Here is a 20,538-nt window from a genome sequence, read left to right as displayed (position 1 = left end):
AGTGTCAATATTTCAAGTTTCAGATTATAAACTAACCCTGGGTCACGTGTACATCGAAACGTACTGTGAAATGTGTTGGTTGCGCTAATAACCTGAACAGCCAAGGGTGCAGCTTGCTAGCGTGGCCACACATTCTGGCATTAATGCAGCATATGCCAGCAATGTTCAGCGGAAAGTACAAGCAACAACAACAGCAGAACAAGCCCCTTTCAGCCCACAACGCTCTCAAAAACTTATCTATAGAAACCCCCAGTGACAGCATGGGACTGTGATCACACTATCCCAGCTTGCTGGCCCCTCCAAGCAGAGCTAGCCGTTCACTCTCACACTGCAAAATCCCAGACTGCATATCCCACTGCTGACAACACAGCGCCGTTTCGTTACACGTTCCCTCTGATAGCAATGCTGTTGTTTACGTACCAGACACTAGTTGGGGCAGCTGGACTCTCCGAGAGGAGCTCGTGGACCATCTGGAGATAAAGAGAAAGCATGTGTCAAGAACAGCACGAGAACATTAATGTGTCTACTGGAAGGGGTAGGTGTCACATTGAGTTACAGCACATAAATTGGCCACCAGGTGTGATCTGTCCATGTGGAGTGAATGCTCACTATGAGTGTTGAAAATAAAAATAGTTCTGATTGGTGTGTAGAGACATCCAGGGTCAGAACATAAAGGTACCAAGATCTGTGACTGCAGATATTCAGGGTCAGTATATCAGTGTTATGCAGTACATACAGTGTGAGTGGTTTATACAGAGATACCCTTGGTACATATATAACCGTGCCACTGGTCTGCATACCCAGAGTCAGTATATAACCGTGTCACTGGTCTGTACATATCAGAGTGACTGGTCAGAATACAAACTGTGCCACTGTTATTATATGCAGTGGTGCTAGTAGGTTTGTGAATCCTGTAAAATTTTCTCCATTTCTGCATCAATATGACCTAAAAAGTGATCGGGTCTTCACGTGTCCTAAAAATAGATAACGAGGACCCAATTAAATAAATAACACATAGAAAATTATACTTGTTCATTTATTTATTGAGAAAAATTATCCAATATTACATGTATTTGTTGGAAAAAGTATGTAAACCTCTGTTTTCAGTAACTGGTGTGACCTCCTTGTACAGCAATAATTCAACCATATGTTTCCAGTAACTGTTGATCAGTTCCGTGCATCAGCTTGGAGGAATTTTAAGCCATTTCTCCTTACAAAATTGCTTCAACATTGGAATGGTGGTGGGCTTCCTTGCATGGACTGCTTGCTTCAGGTCCTTCCACAACATTTCTATAGGATTAAGGTCAGGACTTTGATTTGGCCATTCCAAAACATGAATTTTCTTCTTTTTAAACCATCCTGTTGTTGATTTTCTCTTGTCTTTTTGGATCATTGTCTTGTTGCGTCTTTCAACTTCTATTAAGGTGACAGGCTGCTACCCTGATTTTCTCCTCTAAAATGGTTTAGTACAATTTTGAGTTAATTGTTTCCTGAATGATTGCAAGCTGTCCAGGCCCTGAGGCAGCAAGGCAGCCCCAAACCATGATGCTCCTTCCACCATGCTTCACAGTTGGGATGAGGTTTTGGTGTTGGTGTACAGTGCCCTTTCTTCTCTAAACATAACAATGTGCATTTCTGACAAAAGTTCAACTTCTGTCTCATCTGTCCACAGAACATTGTTCCCAAAAGCATTGTAGAATATGCAGGTGGACTTTTGCAAACTTGAGATGTGCAGCAGTGTTTTTATTGGAGAGTAGTGGCTTCCTCCATGGTGTCCTTCCATTTCTCATTCAGTGTTTTTGTTCTAGCGGACACATGAACATAGATTTTAGCAAGTTCTAGAGCTTTCTGCAGAACTTTCACTGTTGCCCTTGGGTTCTTCCTCACCTCCTTCAGCACTGCATGTCGTCTGTTGGTGCAACCTTTGCAGGACGTCACTCCCAGGGAGAGTAGCAACACTACTGTTTCCTCCATTTGGAGACAATTTCTCTTACTGTGGACTGATGAAGTCAGGTCTTTAGAAATGCTTTTGTAGCCTTTTCCAGTTTCATGCATCTCTACAATTCTACTTCTAAGGTCCTTTGAAAGTTGTTTAGATCAAGGCATGGTGCACATAAACAGATCTTTCTTGAGAAGAGCAGGCTCTGCCAGTAACCTGTAGGGCATCTCGACAACCCACACCTCCAATCTCATCTCACTGATTAGAACACCTGATTCCAAAGAGCTTTACCCCCAGAGGTTCACATATGTTTTCCAACATGTAATATTGGATCATTTTCCTCAATAAATAAATGAAGTTTTTTTGTGTTATTCATTTAATTAGGTTCTCTTTATCTAGTTTTAGAACATGTGAAGATCTGCTCACGTTAGGCCATATTAATGCAGAAATAGAGAAAATTCTACAAACCTTCTAGCACCACTGCAACCATGTCACTGGTCAGTATATACCAAAAGTCAGTGTACAACCGTGTCACTGGTCAGTATATACCCAAGGTCAGTATACAACTGTGTCACTGGTCAGTATATAACCAGACCACTGGTCAGTATAAAACCATGCCATTGGTCAACGTATACCCAGGGTCAGTATGTAACAGCGCCACCGGTCAGTATATAACCATGTCACTCATCAGTATATATCCAGGTTCAGTATGTAACTGTCACTGGTCTGCATATACTCAGGGTCAGTAAATAACCATGCCACCAGTCAGTATATACCCTGGGTTAGTACATAAGTACTTCTATACAGGACGTACCTCCACAAACTGAAGCAGTTTCTGAGTGGACACCTCAAAGCCTTTCCTTGCCGACTCTGACTTCCGTAGCTGACAATCGAGGACAGCGATTCGCTTTCTCAGGTCCTGAGTGTCGTCCTGCAGTTGAACACAATTATATTGTCAGTGTTCACTTACCCTCGCTGTACTTTGACAGCCACACCACATTTGCAGGACTGGTTACAGTCCACAGACCCAATCAATTCACCAGATGGCCATCCTTTCCTCCACAGCCCACTGACGGGGAATAGGATTTAGTGAAGACTTAAATCCAACATTCTGCTCTGGCACAGATAAATGCAAGGTCATGCATGTTTTTTGAAAGAGAAAGAAAAGTGGTATGGAAGTCACTTGTAATGGTGGCCTTCATTGGGCAGGACATCGAGTCGGGATATCACGTTACTTTTGAACAAGACTTTGGTGGACCACATTTGCAGTGGAGGGTGCAATTCTGAATGCCCTGCTGTAGGAAGGATGTCCTTAAACTGGACAGGGTGCAAAATAGATTTATGAGGACTCTGCCAGGACTGGAGAGTTTGAGTTATAAAAAGAGACGGCATAGGCTGTGCCCTCTCATTTTTCTGGAATGTGAGATAGGATAAGCTGGCACCTTTTGTTCCTCTAGAATGTATAGGGCTGGGGGGTGACCTTACTGAGCTTTATAAAATCATGAGGTGCACAGATAAGATGAAAGTCTTTCCTCCAGCAGAGGGAGGTCCAAAGCTACAGTGCTTCGGTTTAAAGTGTAAAGGGGAAGTTTTAAAAGACACCTGAGGAGCAACTTTTCGTGTATGGAATGAGCTGCCAGGGGAAGCAGTAGAGGGGTGTTCAACTCGACATTTTAAAAGTGTTTGGTAAATAAGGGTTATGGGCCAAATGCGAATAGTTGCCAATCTCCTTCCGTTTCTTCCCTGATCCACTGTCCTCTCCTCTTAGATTCCTTCTTCTTCTTCAACACTTTCCCTCTAACCCATGCCCATGGGGCTTATCTCAGCCATGACACCAATGGGCCACAGAGTGGACTGGCTGATTCACAGTGATTTGTGACTCTGGTTAAGCTCATTCACAGTGGCTGTAGCTGTGCATGGGACCATGACTTACTCCTTTGCCTGTAAGCCTCCCTGAGATGGACAGTGGCTGGGACAGCGGTGGGGTGAGAGAGAAGGTCCAAACTGTGCCAACTGCTCAGAAACAGAAGTGACGTTAGCCTCGTTCTAATTTCTCACTGCCCTGGTAAAGCAGGCAGCATAATCAGTGACTTCACCCACTCCGGACATTCTCTCTCCTCCCCTCTCCCATCGGGCAGAAGATACAAAACCCTAAAGCATGTCCCACCAGGTTCAACGACAGCTCCTACCCTGCTGTTATATGACTATTAAGTGCTTCCCTAGATTAGATTAGCTTTATTTTTCCCGTGTACATTGAAACAGAAAAACGTAATGAAATGCGTTGTTTGTATCACAGCCAACACAGTCCAAGGATGTGCTGGGGTCAGGCTTCCAGCACCAACGTAGCTTGCCCACAACTTACTAACCTGAAGTAACAGTAGATCTTTAGAATGAGGGAGGAAACCTTCACGGCCGTGGAGATAACGTACAAACTCCTCACAGACTGGTGGAACTGAACCCCCGATTGCTGGCGCTGTGAAGTGTCATGCTAACCGCTATGCTACTGTGTTGCCACAGTACGACAAAATGGACTCTTGGCCTCACATTTGACCCCGTTGTGATCTTGCACCTTATTGTCTACCTGCACTGCACTTTTACAGCAGCTGAGTTCTGTTATTGCTTTACCTTCACACAGTGTAAAGGTTCCTACAAGACAAGCTTTTCATTGTATCTCAGTACACGTGACAATAATAAACCAATTCATCAGCAGCACACTAACTGTATCCATGGGAGCATCCGGAAACCGTTCTACAGCCCTGGGACTCAGATTCCCCATTTAAATGAAGGGAGGAAACAGGCAAGTGTGTCTGGGAGAGGCTGCGTGGTGAATGACCCAGATGGTCAGGGCCCATGTTAATGGCTCGCCTGAGTAGTGGAGCAGTCACATCGTGTCTCTTGCTCGACTTCCTCTGAATAGCTGTGGAAGGCACTGACAGGCTCTGACCTACTTTGTTACCTTGACTGAGCACTGTACGCTGACAGGACGTGGCACAGTGACCACTCTGTTGCTGCAGTAACCCAAGACTGCATTCTTTCTTACCTTGGTCTGGCCGTGCTGGTCTGCCAGCTGAGCTTTCAGCTCTGTAATCTCTGCCTCCAGCAGTCGGATCACCTCCTCGTAGTCCATCTCCATGCCCTGTGCCTGTCGCTGTGCTGCCTCAGCGAGGTGAACCCGGCTCCGCAAGCAACGGCCCTCTTCCACCGCGCTCTTCACCTCCTGGCACGGGAGGGGAGGGGAAGGCAACATCAGCAGTCAGCACATTCACACTAATAAGCTCACAGTGGCAAGTGCACACACACTGCAAAAACACTCGCATTAGGATACGTGTGCACTTATTTGCACACACACACAATTAGAATACACACTACAGACTCACACATTGCAGCACACATACACACTGACACGCTCACACATTGGTACACACACTGGGACACACTGACATAAATACACAGGTAAGCATACTCAATGACCCATTCGCACATTGGTACACACAGACACAGACACACTCACACTGCCACACAGAGACTGCTATACTGAGACACTGACACACACATTGATATGCATGCACATACACACTAACTAACCCACTCACACATTGGTACACATACTGGGACACACTGACACACTCACACATTGATACAGATGCACACTGACACTAGTAAACTTGTACATATTGACATACTCACACATTGGTACATACTGAATGACACACCCATGCACACACATTGGGACACTGGCGCACGCTGACATACTAAAACGCTCACACATTGGTACATACACTAGGACACACACACACTGGTATGCATGCACATACTGACACACTCACACATTAGTACACACACTTGCACAGAAACACATGGCTGCATGCTGGGATACAGGCTCTTGAGACTCACTCATATTTGAACACACACACACACACTGAAGCTGTGTCTCTCTCTGACACACACATACACACACACACAGAGTGATGCTGTGTCTCTATCTCACACACACACACACACACACACACACACACACACACACACACAGTGAAGCAGTTGCCCTTTCAGTTGTTGCCCACAAATGATCTCCTCAGTTCTCCGGCCACTGTGTGTGGGTGCGTGAGAGTGTAATGTCCTGGTGTGCACAATTCCTGCATGGTTTCTTGCATGAGTATGGCTCACTGGTTCTACTGCATTTTGGGATGGCCTGCAGTGTGACAAAAAGCTGTATTACTATTTATTTACTGCGTGTGTGGGCGGTGAACAATGATGCTCTGTCATCAACACAAGGTTGCACCCTGTGTCAGGTGTGACCTTTTTTGAAAAGCCTGACAGTCAGCTTGAAAAACCAGCCCCCGCCCCAATCGTTAACCTGTCACACAGCGACAGGCCCGCCGTGTTCGTTAGCAGCTCCAACTCATCACCATCTGAGTTCCTGCTCCACCAGTTTCCTGCATTGTACATCGCAGTGGTAGCCCCAGGCTGCTGCAGCACCGCAGGTTCTCTTACTTACTCAGGCCCATCACCCTCACTGGGGCATAGGCCACGGACAGCAGCTCGCCAGAGTCCTGGGCCAGTCGTTCGAGTTGCCCCAGCTTCAAAGATCCTGCCTCTCCCAGGGATGAGGTCTTTGGGGGTTCTGTTGATGTGTCTATAGCTCTGGGTTTTCACAGGATGGGGTTGCTAGCCCCATGTCAACCCTCTTTCCGCAGCTGGGTTTGGGACAGTCCGTGGTGGAGCTCATTTTCTTTGCAACACACACAAAATGCTGGAGGAACTCAGCAGGTCAGACAGTGTCTATGGTCAGAGTAACACACACAAAATGCTGGAGGAACTCAGCAGGTCAGGCAGTGTCTATGGTCAGAGTAACACACACAAAATGCTGGAGGAACTCAGCAGGTCAGACAGTGTCTATGGTCAGAGTAACACACACAAAATGCTGGAGGAACTCAGCAGGTCAGACAGTGTCTATGGTCAGAGTAACACACACAAAATGCTGGAGGAACTCAGCAGGTCAGACAGTGTCTATGGTCAGAGTAACACACACAAAATGCTGGAGGAACTCAGCAGGTCAGACAGTGTCTATGGTCAGAGTAACACACACAAAATGCTGGAGGAACTCAGCAGGTCAGACAGTGTCTATGGTCAGAGTAACACACACAAAATGCTGGAGGAACTCAGCAGGTCAGACAGTGTCTATGGACAGAGTAACACACACAAAATGCTGGAGGAACTCAGCAGGTCAGACAGTGTCTATGGACAGAGTAACACACACAAAATGCTGGAGGAACTCAGCAGGTCAGGCAGTGTCTATGGTCAGAGTAACGCACACAAAATGCTGGAGGAACTCAGCAGGTCAGGCAGTGTCTATGGTCAGAGTAACGCACACAAAATGCTGGAGGAACTCAACAGGTCAGACAGTGTCTATGGTCAGAGTAACACACACAAAATGCTGGAGGAACTCAGTAGGTCAGACAGTGTCTATGGTCAGAGTAACACACACAAAATGCTGGAGGAACTCAGCAGGTCAGACAGTGTCTATGGTCAGAGTAACACACACAAAATGCTGGAGGAACTCAGCAGGTCAGGCAGTGTCTATGGTCAGAGCAACACACACAAATGCTGGAGGAACTCAGCAGGTCAGGCAGCATCTATGGAAATGTTTCGGGCTGAGACCCTTAATTAGGGCACCGTCATAAAACTATTCTGGGCTCAGTGCATCAAAGCCACATTCCTGTTGATAACTGATGTACTTGCTTTTAACTTTCTATGTCATATGTTCACAAAGTTATACATACACCATAGAAGCAGGCCAAGTCAGCCCAATCTGTTCATGCTATACAAGTTGCCTGTCCTGGCACCTACCCCTGCAAGTGGCCTAAGTGTACACCTGCTGATTCACCACTTCCCCCATTTGCATTCTGGGCCCCAAACAGTCCTTCCAGGTGAGTCAACAACCTGCTGGGGTCGTCTATTGTGTCCGATGCGGCTTCATCTACATTGGTAAGAACCGTTATAAATTGCTCGTTGAGTACCTCTGCTCCATCCACCACAAGCAGAACTAACTGGTGGCCAAATACTTGTATTCCCATTCCCGTTCCCGTTCCGACGTGTCGGTCCATGGACTCCTCTTGTACCAAGATGAGGCCACCCTCAGGGTGGAGGAGCAGCACCTTATATTGAGTCTGAGCAGCCTCCAACCAGAAGTCATGAATAACAATTTGTCCTTCCAGTAATTTTTCCAACCCCCTCTCCTCCTCTTGTATTCTGCCCTCTTACCTCTTTTCACCTGTTATCGTACACCTCTGCCTTCCTTCCCTCCTATGGTCCACTCTCCTCCCCTATCAGATTCCATCTTCTCCAGACCTTGGCCTTTCCCACCCACCTGGCTTCACCTAGCACCTTCCAGCTGGCCTCTTTCCCCTCTTCACCTTTTTATTCTGGCATCTTCCCCCCTCCTTTCCAGTCCTGATGAAGGGTCTTGGCCCAAACTGTTGACCGTTTATCCATTTCCATAGATGCTGCCTGAGCTGCTGAGTTCAAAGATTCAAAGTGCACTTGTTATGAAAGTCTGTATGCAGTATACAACCCCGAGATTCACCTTCTTCACAGACAGCCATGAAACAAAGAAAACCATGGAACTCACTCAAAGAAAAACACCAAACCCACAATGCGCAAACAGAAACAAATCACACAAACGGCAAGACAGTGAGCAGGAAACACAGAATATAAAACGGCAACCCGAGTCAGAGTCATCAGAAGAGTCCAGGTGTTTTCATACAGCTCTGTTCAGTTTATTCCAGAGCTATGCCATCTCTGCAGGCCACTCTGATCAAAATTGCACAAAATAGCAGTGACCAAAAGCCAGAAACACATCATAACGTGAACGACAGAGACCATCCCGCAAACTGCATCGATTAAACATCACCTAGACCCAGGACTCCAGCAGTTCGTGTATGTTGCTTTGGATTCCCAGCATCTGCAGAATGTTTCGTGCATCTGCCCAAAGTGCCCATTTGCCTGGCTTGCCATATTCCTCCCAGCCTTCCCCCATTGATGTACCAGGCCAAGAGCCTTTTCAGATCTGTTACAACTCATTTCATGACCTGTCATTGATAATAAACCTGACTTTGAAGATCATTGAAGACAAGAAAAGTCACAAACAAACCCAGCTGCAAATTCATGAGAGACTTCTATACAGTGCACTCTTGCAGAGAGTGGCAGAAGGCTGGGAAGCTGAATAAACACCAGAGCAAAGGAAAAGAGGGGATGGTGACAGTGAAGGAAGAGGAGGTGGGTCTGTCCTGGGGTATAGCAAAGCAGAGGGGGAAATGTCCTTAGTGTGCTGTATGCTTGCTGGAAAAGTCGCTCAGTTGAGAGAGAGCCAAAGTCACAGTGGGCAGCAAGGAAGGCAGCAGACCATGAGACATAGAAATAGAATTAGGCTATTCGGCCTAACAAGTCTACTCCATCATTCCATCACGGCTGAATTATTTTCCTTCTCAACCTCCTGCCTTTCCCTGTAACCTCTGATGCCCTGACCATAATCCAAAAGTCATCTTACTAATCAAGAAGCTCTGCTTTAAATATACCAAATGATTCGGCCTCCACTGCTCCCTGTGGCAATGATTGACCAGCTTCTGGCTGAAGAAATTCCTCCTTGTTGTTCTAAAAGGATGTCCTATTCTGAGGTTGTGTCCTCTGGTCCCAGACTCCCTCACTCTAGGAAATATCCTCTCCACACCCAATTTATCAAGGCTTTACAATATTCAAGCAACACTGAAGGAACTCAGCAGGCCAGGCAGCGTCTGCAGATTTTCTTGAACTTTTCAATATTCAATGGAAACCCTCCCCCTCCGTCCTTCTAAACTCCAGGGAGTACAGGCCCAGAGGCATCAAACACTCCTCATATTATTTTTTTCTTTTCTGGAATCATTCTGGTGAACTTCTTCTGGACACTCTTCAATGCTAGCAACCTTTTTTTTAAAAAAAGCTAAGGGGCCCAAAACTGCTCACGATAGCCCAAGTGCAGTCTGTCCTTAGCACTACATCCTTGCTTTTATATTCCAGTCCCCACTGCTCAGCCACACGATGGAGTCCAGAGGGACAGATATGTGATGGTTCCCAAGGCCTGCTGTGAGAAGGGCCCTGCACAGCCAACAACAGGAAGCCGATTCGCACGCTTACTGCTGTTTCGAGGAAAGGAAATTCCGTCTGACATTCCTGCTGCATTAACACGCAATTGGGACACAGCAAGCACCCTGCTCCGAGGCACAGTTACACCTTCTTTCTGGGATTGTAATCATTGCTGCATGGCGTTTTGTGAATTTTGAGCTCTTTATGCAGAGCCAGCCGTGGCCGCTGCTTCACATCTGTTTTGCTTTACCATCGATCTGTGTTCTCCGGCAACGTGAACATGCACAAGCAGCCGTGTCCCTGCAGGGACTTAGCTCTCTGCCTGTTTACTCTGCCGCTCACTGTGATGTTTTATGCATGAGAGCACTTGTTTGTCGAGAAGCTGGAGCTGAACTGAGGAAGCACGTCAAACTCTGGGCTGTGAGGCTGCACAGTATTAACAGCAACTTCACAGTCAGGTGGACAAACCAGAGCTCCAACAGCAGAGGAGGGGAGCAGAGTAGTCAAAATGAGGCGACTGGGGCCAGCCAACTGAAAGTGGTTGAAGAGATTGAGAACATGTGAAGTGTCACGGATGTAGGTAGGGAAGGACTGAACCAAAGGGGAATAAAATGTAAGAACACACTCTGAACTGTGTCCACACACTTCAACTCCAATTTATCCCAAACACAAGAGGTTCTGCAGATGCTGGAAATCCAGAGCAACACACACAAGATGCTGGAGCAACTCAGCAGGTCAGGCAGCAGCTATGGAGGGGACAGTCAATGCTTTGGGCCAAGACTCCTCATCAGGACCAGAGAGGACGGGGGAAGAAGCAAGATCAGAATGTTGGGAGACGGGAGTGAGTACAAGCTGACAGACGCTGGCCGGTATGATTCAATGTCCATGTGACCATAAGACACAGCAGCAGAATTAGGCCATTCAGCCCATTGAGTCTGCTCGTTCCATCATGGCTGATTTATTATCCCTCTCAAGCCCTTTCTCTTGCCTTTCCCCATAACCTTTGACGCCCTGACTAATCAAGACCATGTCAACATCTGCTTTAAATATACTCAATGACTTTGCCTCAACAGATTCACTATCCTTGGGCTAAAATAAAATTCCTCATCTCTGTTTTAAATGGATGCCCTTGTATTCTGAGGCTGTGCTCTCTGCTCCTAGACTCCCCACTATAGGAAACATCCTTTCCACATTCACTCTATCTTGGCCTTTCAAATGCAGCTAATTTGAGAAATAAAGCTATTCTTTAATTTAATTAAACTGCATGAACCACAGCCTGAGTTATGTGGTCACTCTGCGCAGAGTTCAGAGGATGCCAATCTGGAAGACTGCAGAGGAATCCAGTCTGGGCACGGATTCAATGCAGGAGGAGCCACCACAGAGACTGGATATAGCCTTGGAAAGAAGCAGCACTCAGGGCTTTGGCTCAACAGCTCTTTCAACCCAGATGGACGGGGATAACGTAGTGTGAGACACTGGTTCCCAGGACTCAGTCTTCTGGCCTTACATACATGTCTTTCAAACCCCACTCCACTGGAATGGACGGCAGTAAAAACCAACTGAGGCAAAGAAGCTCAGGGATTTGGCTGGATCAGTGAAATAGGCCAAACACCCAGTCATTCGGAGACTGTATGTGGCTTACGGTTAGTGGGTCTTTGTGTGCTGTGACCACACACTGTCCTGTGGGGCAGTACTGTTGAAGCTGCTCACACACTCACACACACACACACACGGAGCGCCTCCGTCTCCGTGCCTACCTCTTTGGCAAGGACTCCCCTGCCCGCACCGATGACCCCTCTTCTTGGACACCTTGCTCTGACCTTCTGCTACTCTGGGTCTTTTTCTGACGAGGTATTAACCGGCTTGACTTTAACACTCTCCCCTCTAATTCTAACCTCACTTCCCCTCCACTCTCTCCGCACTAATCCTAACCTCACCATCAAACCCACAGGTAACGGGGTGCTGTAGTCTAGAAGACTGACCTCAACCTTGTTGAGACCAGGCCTGCTACTTACCCTTGCAGTTGGAACAAGTGCCACACCTACCCCTAACACCCCTTCCCTCACTACCTCTCAGGGCCCCAAATAGCCCTTCCAGGTGAGGTGACACTTGTGAGTCTGTTGGGGTCACCTGCTGTATCCAGTGCTCCAGGTGTGGCCTCTTGTACATCGGTGAGGCCGGACGAAGATTGGGGGATCTCCCGGTAGCCACCTATTTCAGTTCTACTTCTCTTTCCCATTCTGACATGTCAGTCCACGGCCTCCTCTACTGCAGCAATGAGGCCACACTCGGGTTGGAGAAGCAATTCCTTATATTCCGTTTGGGTAGCCTCCAACTTGATGGCAAGAACATCAGTTTCTCAAACTTCAGGTGAATGCTCCCCACTCCCCCTCACCATTCCCCCAATTCCCGTTTCTGTCTCTCACCTCACCTCCTTACCTGCCCACCTTCTCCCCCTTTTCTTTATTCCATGGTCTTCTACCCTCTCCCATCAGATTCCCCCTTCTCCAGCCCATTATCTCTCATCTATCAGCTTCCCAGAAGTTTATTTCAACCCCCCCTCAGTTTCACCTACCACCTTGTACTTCTTTCTCCCCTCCCCCCACCTTCGTGCTCTATCTTCTCATCCCTTTTTCCAGTTCTGATGAAGGGTCTTGGCCCGAAACATCAACTGTATTCTTTTCCTGGCCTGGATTTCCAGCATAGACAGACAGACAGACACACCTGCCAGTTGCATGGGGCCCGTTCTGCTCTTGTTGCTTTGTCGCTTGTTGTGTTCTGTGTTGCTCAGAACGGTGTGGACATGCTGCGTAGGTGTTAGAATGTGTGGCAACACTTGCGGGCTGCCCTCAGCACATCCTTAGATAATGCTGGCTGTTAACGCAAACGGTGCATTCCCCTGTATGTTGTGATGTGATAAACAGACCTGAATCTGAATCAGTTGGGTGGAAGGGTTCCTTTTTGTGACAATCGGCACTCACCTCCGCGCTGGACCGTCTCCGTGACTGTGGATCATGTTCGGGGTCCTGGTCCTGTCTCCGTGACTGTGGATCATGTTCGGGGTCCTGGTCCTGTCTCCGTGACTGTGGATCATGTTCGGGGTCCTGGTCCTGTCTCCGTGACTGTGGATCATGTTCGGGGTCCTGGTCCTGTCTCCGTGACTGTGGATCATGTTCGGGGTCCTGGTCCTGTCTCCGTGACTGTGGATCATGTTCGGGGTCCTGGTCCTGTCTCCGTGACTGTGGATCACGTTCGGGGTCCTGGTCCTGTCTCCGTGCCTGTGGATCACGTTCGGGGTCCTGGTCCGGTTCCACTAGTCACGGCGCTGGTCCTGTCTCCGTGACTGTGAATCACGTTCGGGGTCCTGGTGCCTCATGTTCTCTGTGTTATATGATCACTTTTTTATGGTTTGCACAATTTACTCATTATCCCCCACACACTGGGTGTCTGGTGTCTTTGCTGTACAGGGTTTCTAATGTGTCCTATTGTGTTTGTCTGTGGCTGCCTGTGAGAAGACGAACCTCAAGGTTGTATACAGTAAACACACTTTGAAAATAAATGTACTTTCAACTTCTATTTTTAGTTGTCTGTGATTAATGCCTTCTCACCTGTCTGACTTTCTGTAAATCCTCACTCAGTTGCTTCCTGTTTTTCTCTGACTGTGCCAGCTCCTCCTGAGGGAAACACAAAGCAGCGGAAGGTGAACCCACCTCTTACAGGTTAGTTACTTCACTCAGAGATACAACACGGTAACACGCCCTTCTGTCGCAATGAGCTCGTGCTGCCCCATTAAAATTTGTCACAATAAAGATGGTGTTACTTAAATTGATAGGGATTTGTAAGAAGGAATTTTGAAATGTTAAAGATTCTGCCTCTCCTCTAGGACACAGTCAAAGCAGCAGTCACACCTCACCTTTACTTTCTTCAGTTCCTTCAGTGCTTCGTCCCGCTCCTGAGCAACTTTTTCCAGGTCCTCAGCATCCACTGACGTAGATGATGGAATCTGTAACACACAGAGATTGTTCAGTCTCTGTAGCCAGCAAACCATAAACACGAGAGATTCCGCAGATGCTGGAGATCCAGAGCAACACACACAAAATGCAGGAGGAACTCGGCAGGTCAGGCAGCGTCTACGGAAGTGAATGAGCAGTCGACATTTGGGGCTGAAAACTTCCTTGAAGGACTGGAGAAGACAGAATAAAAAGGTGTGGGGAGGCAAAGCAGGATAGATAGAAGGTGAAGTGTGAAGACAGGTGGGTGGGTAACTTGGTCATCGCATGCTGTCATTCTAAACTAACAAAAGGGGGTGAACCTGGGTGGGTAGACACTGGCCTGGGAGAGTAGAGATGTGGACACCACTCAGTGAAACTGGGTAGACCGACACTGGCCTGGGAGATTAGAGATGTGGACACCACTCAGTAAAACTGGGTAGACCAAGACTGGCCTAGGAGTGTAGAGATGTGGACACCACTCAGTGAAACTGGGTAGACCGACACTGGCCTGGGAGTGTAGAGATGTGGACACCACTCAGTGAAACTGGGTAGACCGACACTGGCCTGGGAGAGTAGAGATGTGGACACCACTCAGTAAAACTGGGTAGACCAAGACTGGCCTAGGAGTGTAGAGATGTGGACACCACTCAGTGAAACTGGGTAGACCGACACTGGCCTGGGAGTGTAGAGATGTGGACACCACTCAGTGAAACTGGGTAGACCGACACTGGCCTGGGAGTGTAGAGATGTGGACACCACTGGGTGAAACTGGGTAGACCGACACTGGCCTGGGAGTGTAGAGATGTGGACACCACTCGGTGAAACTGGGTAGACCGACACTGGCCTGGGAGTGTAGAGATGTGGACACCACTCAGTGAAACTGGGTAGACCGACACTGGCCTGGGAGTGTAGAGATGTGGACACCACTCAGTGAAACTGGGTAGACCGACACTGGCCTGGGAGTGTAGAGATGTGGACACCACTCAGTGAAACTGGGTAGACCGACACTGGCCTGGGAGTGTAGAGATGTGGACATCACTGAGTGAAACTGGGTAGACCGACACTGGCCTGGGAGTGTAGAGATGTGGACATCACTGAGTGAAACTGGGAAGACCGACACTGGCCTGGGAGTGTAGAGATGTGGACACCACTCAGTGAAACTGGGTAGACCGACACTGGCCTGGGAGTGTAGAGATGTGGACATCACTGAGTGAAACTGGGTAGACCGACACTGGCCTGGGAGTGTAGAGATGTGGACACCACTGGGTGAAACTGGGTAGACCGACACTGGCCTGGGAGTGTAGAGATGTGGACACCACTGAGTGAAACTGGGTAGACCGACACTGGCCTGGGAGAGTAGAGATGTGGACACCACTGGATGAAACTGGGTGGGTAGGCGCTGGCCTGGGAGTGTAGAGATGTGGACACCACTCAGTGAAACTGCGTAGACCGACACTGGCCTGGGAGAGTAGAGATGTGGACACCACTCAGTGAAACTGGGTAGACCGACACTGGCCTGGGAGAGTAGAGATGTGGACACCACTCAGTGAAACTGGGAAGACCGACACTGGCCTGGGAGAGTAGAGATGTGGACACCACTGGGTGAAACTGGGTAGACCGACACTGGCCTGGGAGTGTAGAGATGTGGACACCACTCAGTGAAACTGGGAAGACCGACACTGGCCTGGGAGAGTAGAGATGTGGACACCACTGGGTGAAACTGGGTAGACCGACACTGGCCTGGGAGAGTAGAGATGTGGACACCACTCAGTGAAACTGGGTAGACCGACACTGGCCTGGGAGTGTAGAGATGTGGACACCACTGGGTGAAACTGGGTAGACCGACACTGGCCTGGGAGAGTAGAGATGTGGACACCACTGGGTGAAACTGGGTGGGTAGGCGCTGGCCTGGGAGTGTAGAGATGTGGACACCACTGGGTGAAACTGGGTAGACCGACACTGGCCTGGGAGAGTAGAGATGTGGACACCACTCAGTGAAACTGGGTAGACCGACACTGGCCTGGGAGAGTAGAGATGTGGACACCACTGGGTGAAACTGGGTGGGTAGGCGCTGGCCTGGGAGTGTAGAGATGTGGACACCACTCAGTGAAACTGGGTAGACCGACACTGGCCTGGGAGAGTAGAGATGTGGACACCACTGGATGAAACTGGGTGGGTAGGCGCTGGCCTGGGAGTGTAGAGATGTGGACACCACTCAGTGAAACTGGGTAGACCGACACTGGCCTGGGAGAGTAGAGATGTGGACACCACTGGATGAAACTGGGTGGGTAGGCGCTGGCCTGGGAGTGTAGAGATGTGGACACCACTCAGTGAAACTGGGTGGACATTGAGATTAGCCCAACGGTTTACAGAGGAGCTGCCCAGGGCCCAGCACATAGGTACAATTACAAAGAAAGCACGGCAGTGTCTCTACTTCTTCAGGAGTTTGCAAAGGTTCGGCATGACATCTAAAACTTTGACAAACTTCTATAGATGTGTAGAGGAGAGTATATTGACTGGCTGCATCACAGCCTGGTATGGAAAAGACCAATGTCCTTGAACGGAAAATCCTACAAAAAAAAAATGGATACGGCCCAGTCCATCGCAAGTAAAACTTACCCCCGCACTGAGCCCATACACATGAAACATTGTCACAGGAAAGCAGCATCCATCATCAGGCACCCCACCACCCAGGACATGCTCTTTTCTTCCTGCTGCCGTCAGGATGAAGGTGTAGGAGCCTCAGGACCCACCCCAGCAGGTTCAATATTACCCCTCAACCATCAGGCTCTTGAACCAGAGGGGAGAACTTCACTTGGCCATCATTGAAATGTTCCCACAACCTCTGGATTCACTTTCAGGGACTCCTCTCATGTTATCAATATTTATCACTTATTTATTTATTATTATTATTATTATTATTATCATTTCTTTCTTCTTGTACTTGCACAGTTTGTTGACTTGCACACTGGTTGAACGCCCATGCTGGTGCAGTCTCTCATTGATTCTGTTTTGGTTAGTTTATGGATTAGTTTATGGATTAATGAGTATGTCTGCAAGAAAACGAATCTCAGTGTTGCATATGGTCACATATATGTACTTTGATATATAGAACAGAAACTGGGGACAGACTTGCAGGCTTGAACCTTACCCAGGCATTCAAGGGATTACATGCAGAGATGAGATAAGCAGAGCCTGTTAAGAGTTTGAGCATTGCATTAAATATGGGAGTTGGAACATTATGTTAACACTGTAAAAGACATTGCTGAGGCCTAATCTGAAGTATTACATGCAGTTCTGGTCACTTATCTATAGGGAAGATATCAATAAGACTACTGAAAAAGTACAGGGAAAATTTACAAGGATGTTTGGGACTTGAGGAACCGAATTATAGGGAAAGGTTGAATAGGTTAAGACTTTATTCCCTGGAGCATAGGACAATGAAGGGAGATTCGATAGAGCATACAAAATTAGACTAGAATTGGAGGTCATAGGTTAAAGGTGAAAGGTGAAAGTGAGTCAGAGAAGTACAGTACAGAAAATGCCCTTTGGCCCGCCTAGCCCACGCTGAAATAATTTAAGCTGCCTACTCCCATCGACCATTTAAAGGGTGCTGCAAGTGTGGGATGAGCTGCCTTCAGAAGTAGGTTCGACTGCAACATTTAAGAGAAGTTTGGATAGTTACATGGATGGGAAGGGCGTGAAAGGTTACGGTCCAGGTGCGGTCCAGGTCAATGGGACTAGGCAGAATAACAGGTTTGCATGGGCTAGATGGACTGAAGGGCCTGGTTCTGTGTTCTAGAACTCTGCTGGCATTTATATCCACACGGAAAAAGGAGATTTTCCCTGATTCTGTGCGGCTGCACAACAGAATTCCAAGTGTGGACATAGGCGCAGATGACTGGTCTGGTATTCTCCCAGGCTGCTGGGCACTGGAGGCAAGAGTGGAAACAGGCTGGACTGTGCTGCTCAGAGAAACCTCACCTGAGTAGTACGGGCTGTCTCAGACAGGCTGGCGACAGACCATTCCACCGACTCTGAAGCCGTGTCATCCAGCTGCAGTCGGAACAAGTCTCTGGCTGCCTGTACAAAGTCTGTGGAGAAAGGAAATGGTTCCTTAACAAGGGAACACTCGTCCAACAGGGTCAGATCACACTGCCAAATAAAATTATTCATGAGGTGTACCAATTAATCTGCAAATCACCCACCTCTGCGTGAAAAAAACTGTCTTCCCCCTTGCACTTTCCTCCAAACTGCCTCTAAATGATGTCCCCTCATATAAGCTATTTCCACCCTGGGGAAAAATCTCTGGCTGTCCACTCGATCTATGCCTCTTATCATGAGGTCCGGAATGCACCCGGAAGGCAGTGGAGGCCAATTCTCTGGATGCTTTCAAGAAGGAGCTAGATAGGTATCTTATGGATAGGGGAATCAAGGGATATGGGGACAAGGCAGGAACAGGGTATTGATAGTAGTTGATCAGCCATGATCTCAGAATGGCGGTGCAGGCTCGAAGGGCCGAATGATCTACTTCTGCACCTATTGTCCATCATTCTGTACAGCTCTATCAAGTCACATCTCATCCTCCTTCAGTCGAGAGAGAAAGCCCCAAGCTCACTCAACCCACCCTGACAAGACATGCTCTCTAATCCGGGCAGCATCCTGGTAAATCTCTGCACCCTCTCTAATCCAGGCAGCATCCTGGTGAATCTCCTCTGCACCCTCTCTAATCCGGACAGCATCCTGGTGAATCTCCTCTGCACCCTCTCTAATCCAGGCAGCATCCTGGTGAATCTCCTCTGCACCCTCTCTAATCCGGACAGCATCCTGGTGAATCTCCTCTGCACCCTCTCTAATCCAGGCAGCATCCTGGTGAATCTCCTCTGCACCCTCTCTAATCCGGGCAGCATCCTGGTGAATCTCCTCTGCACCCTCTCTAATCCAGGCAGCATCCTGGTGAATCTCCTCTGCACCCTCTCTAATCCAGGCAGCATCCTGTTGAATCTCCTCTGCACCCTCTCTAATCCAGGCAGCATCCTGGTGAATCTCCTCTGCACCCTCTCTAATCCAGACAGCATCCTGGTGAATCTCCTCTGCACCCTCTCTAATCCAGACAGCATCCTGGTAAATCTCTGCACCCTCTCTAAAGCTTCCCCGTCCTTCCAATAGAGAGGCAACGAGAACTCAATACAATGCATTTCAGGAGGAGCTTCTTCTCCTCCGCCATCAGATTTCTGAACGGTCTATGAACACATTATTCTCTTTTTTTGCACCATTTTTTATTGTGAAAATTAAAGCAACTTTATTCTCAGTAGCCACTTTAGTAGGCACACTTGTACACCGGCTTGCTAATGCAATATCTAATCAGCCAACCATATGCCAGCAACTCAATGCATAAAAGCATGCAGACACGGTCAAGAGGTTCAGTTGTTGTTCAGACCAAACATCAGAATGGGGAAGAAATGTGATCTCAGTGACTTTGAACATGGAACGATTGCTGGTGCCAGGTGGGGTGGTTTGAGTATCTCAAGAACTGCTGATCTCCTAGGATTTCATCACACAAGTCTCCAGAGTTTACAGAGAATCGTGCAACCCCCCCCCCCCAAATAAAACATCCAGAGAGCAGAGGTTCTGTAGGTGAAAAGGCCTTGTTAGCGAGAGAGGCTAGAGGAGGATAACTGCCTGGTTCAAGCTGACAGTAACTCAGATGATCAATAGTGGCGTGTAGAAGAGCATCTCTGAACATCAAAGTGCCTGGGCTACAGCAGCAGAAGACCACCAACATACACTTAGTAGTCATTTTATTAGGTAGGTTCCTACTAAAGTGGCCACAGAATATATAATGGAACCTATTATGTTTAGTACTCCAGGTGCAGCCTCTAACACCTTGCATAATACTCTGTTTTTAATCTCCAACCAGCAGGCTCTAAAATCTAATACATCAACTTACCTTAACAATAATTTTCCCTCTCATCTCATCCCCTTGCCCATCCATCACCTCCCCCTGGTGCTTCTTCCCCTTTTCTTCCTTCCATGGCCTTCTGTCTCTTTCACCAATCAGCTCCCCAACTCTTTACTTCATCCCACCCCCTTCAGGTTTCACCCATCGCCTTGTATTTCCCTCTCTCCTCCCTCCTCCCCCCAACTTTTAACTCTCCGGTCCTGCCGAAGGGTCTCGGCCCAAAACATCGACAGTACTCTCTTCCACAGATGCTGCCTGGCCCACTGAGTTCCTCCAGCACTTTGTGTCTGCTCCTCGGGTTTCCAGCGTCTGCAGATTCTCTCGTTTGTACATCATTTATCTTCTTTGTTAACTGTTGCACATGCATGCTAACATTTTGCGTTTCATGAATAAACAGAGAACAAGAATTCAAGTAAAAAGCGAACATTGGCAAACCCTGAGACCGAAGCCGAGGATTTGAACAGATATTCTTCACTTTTCCTTTTCTATAGGAGGTACTTTGAACAAGCCATTAATACCAGATAATG

General features: G+C 48.0%; 1 protein-coding gene across 5 annotated transcripts in view; it reads right to left on the bottom strand.

Moving 5' to 3' along the window:
* The window catches only part of stxbp4 (syntaxin binding protein 4), a 166,909-nt gene that overhangs the window by 53,792 nt on the left and 92,579 nt on the right, over nt 1-20,538 (bottom strand). For all 5 annotated transcript variants that reach the window (XM_059948193.1, XM_059948195.1, XM_059948192.1 and 2 more), the window contains 6 exons: nt 18,034-18,143; nt 13,971-14,060; nt 13,666-13,731; nt 4,980-5,156; nt 2,754-2,870; nt 421-470 (listed from right to left, as the gene is read on the bottom strand). In XM_059948193.1, coding sequence (XP_059804176.1) covers nt 421-470; nt 2,754-2,870; nt 4,980-5,156; nt 13,666-13,731; nt 13,971-14,060; nt 18,034-18,143 — 610 coding nt within the window. The remainder of the gene's footprint in view (nt 1-420; nt 471-2,753; nt 2,871-4,979; nt 5,157-13,665; nt 13,732-13,970; nt 14,061-18,033; nt 18,144-20,538) is intronic.

Source organism: Hypanus sabinus, chromosome 23, assembly GCF_030144855.1.
Source record: "Hypanus sabinus isolate sHypSab1 chromosome 23, sHypSab1.hap1, whole genome shotgun sequence".
NCBI classification, from domain to species: domain Eukaryota; kingdom Metazoa; phylum Chordata; class Chondrichthyes; order Myliobatiformes; family Dasyatidae; genus Hypanus; species Hypanus sabinus.
This window is presented reverse-complemented; position numbering and strand designations above follow the sequence as displayed.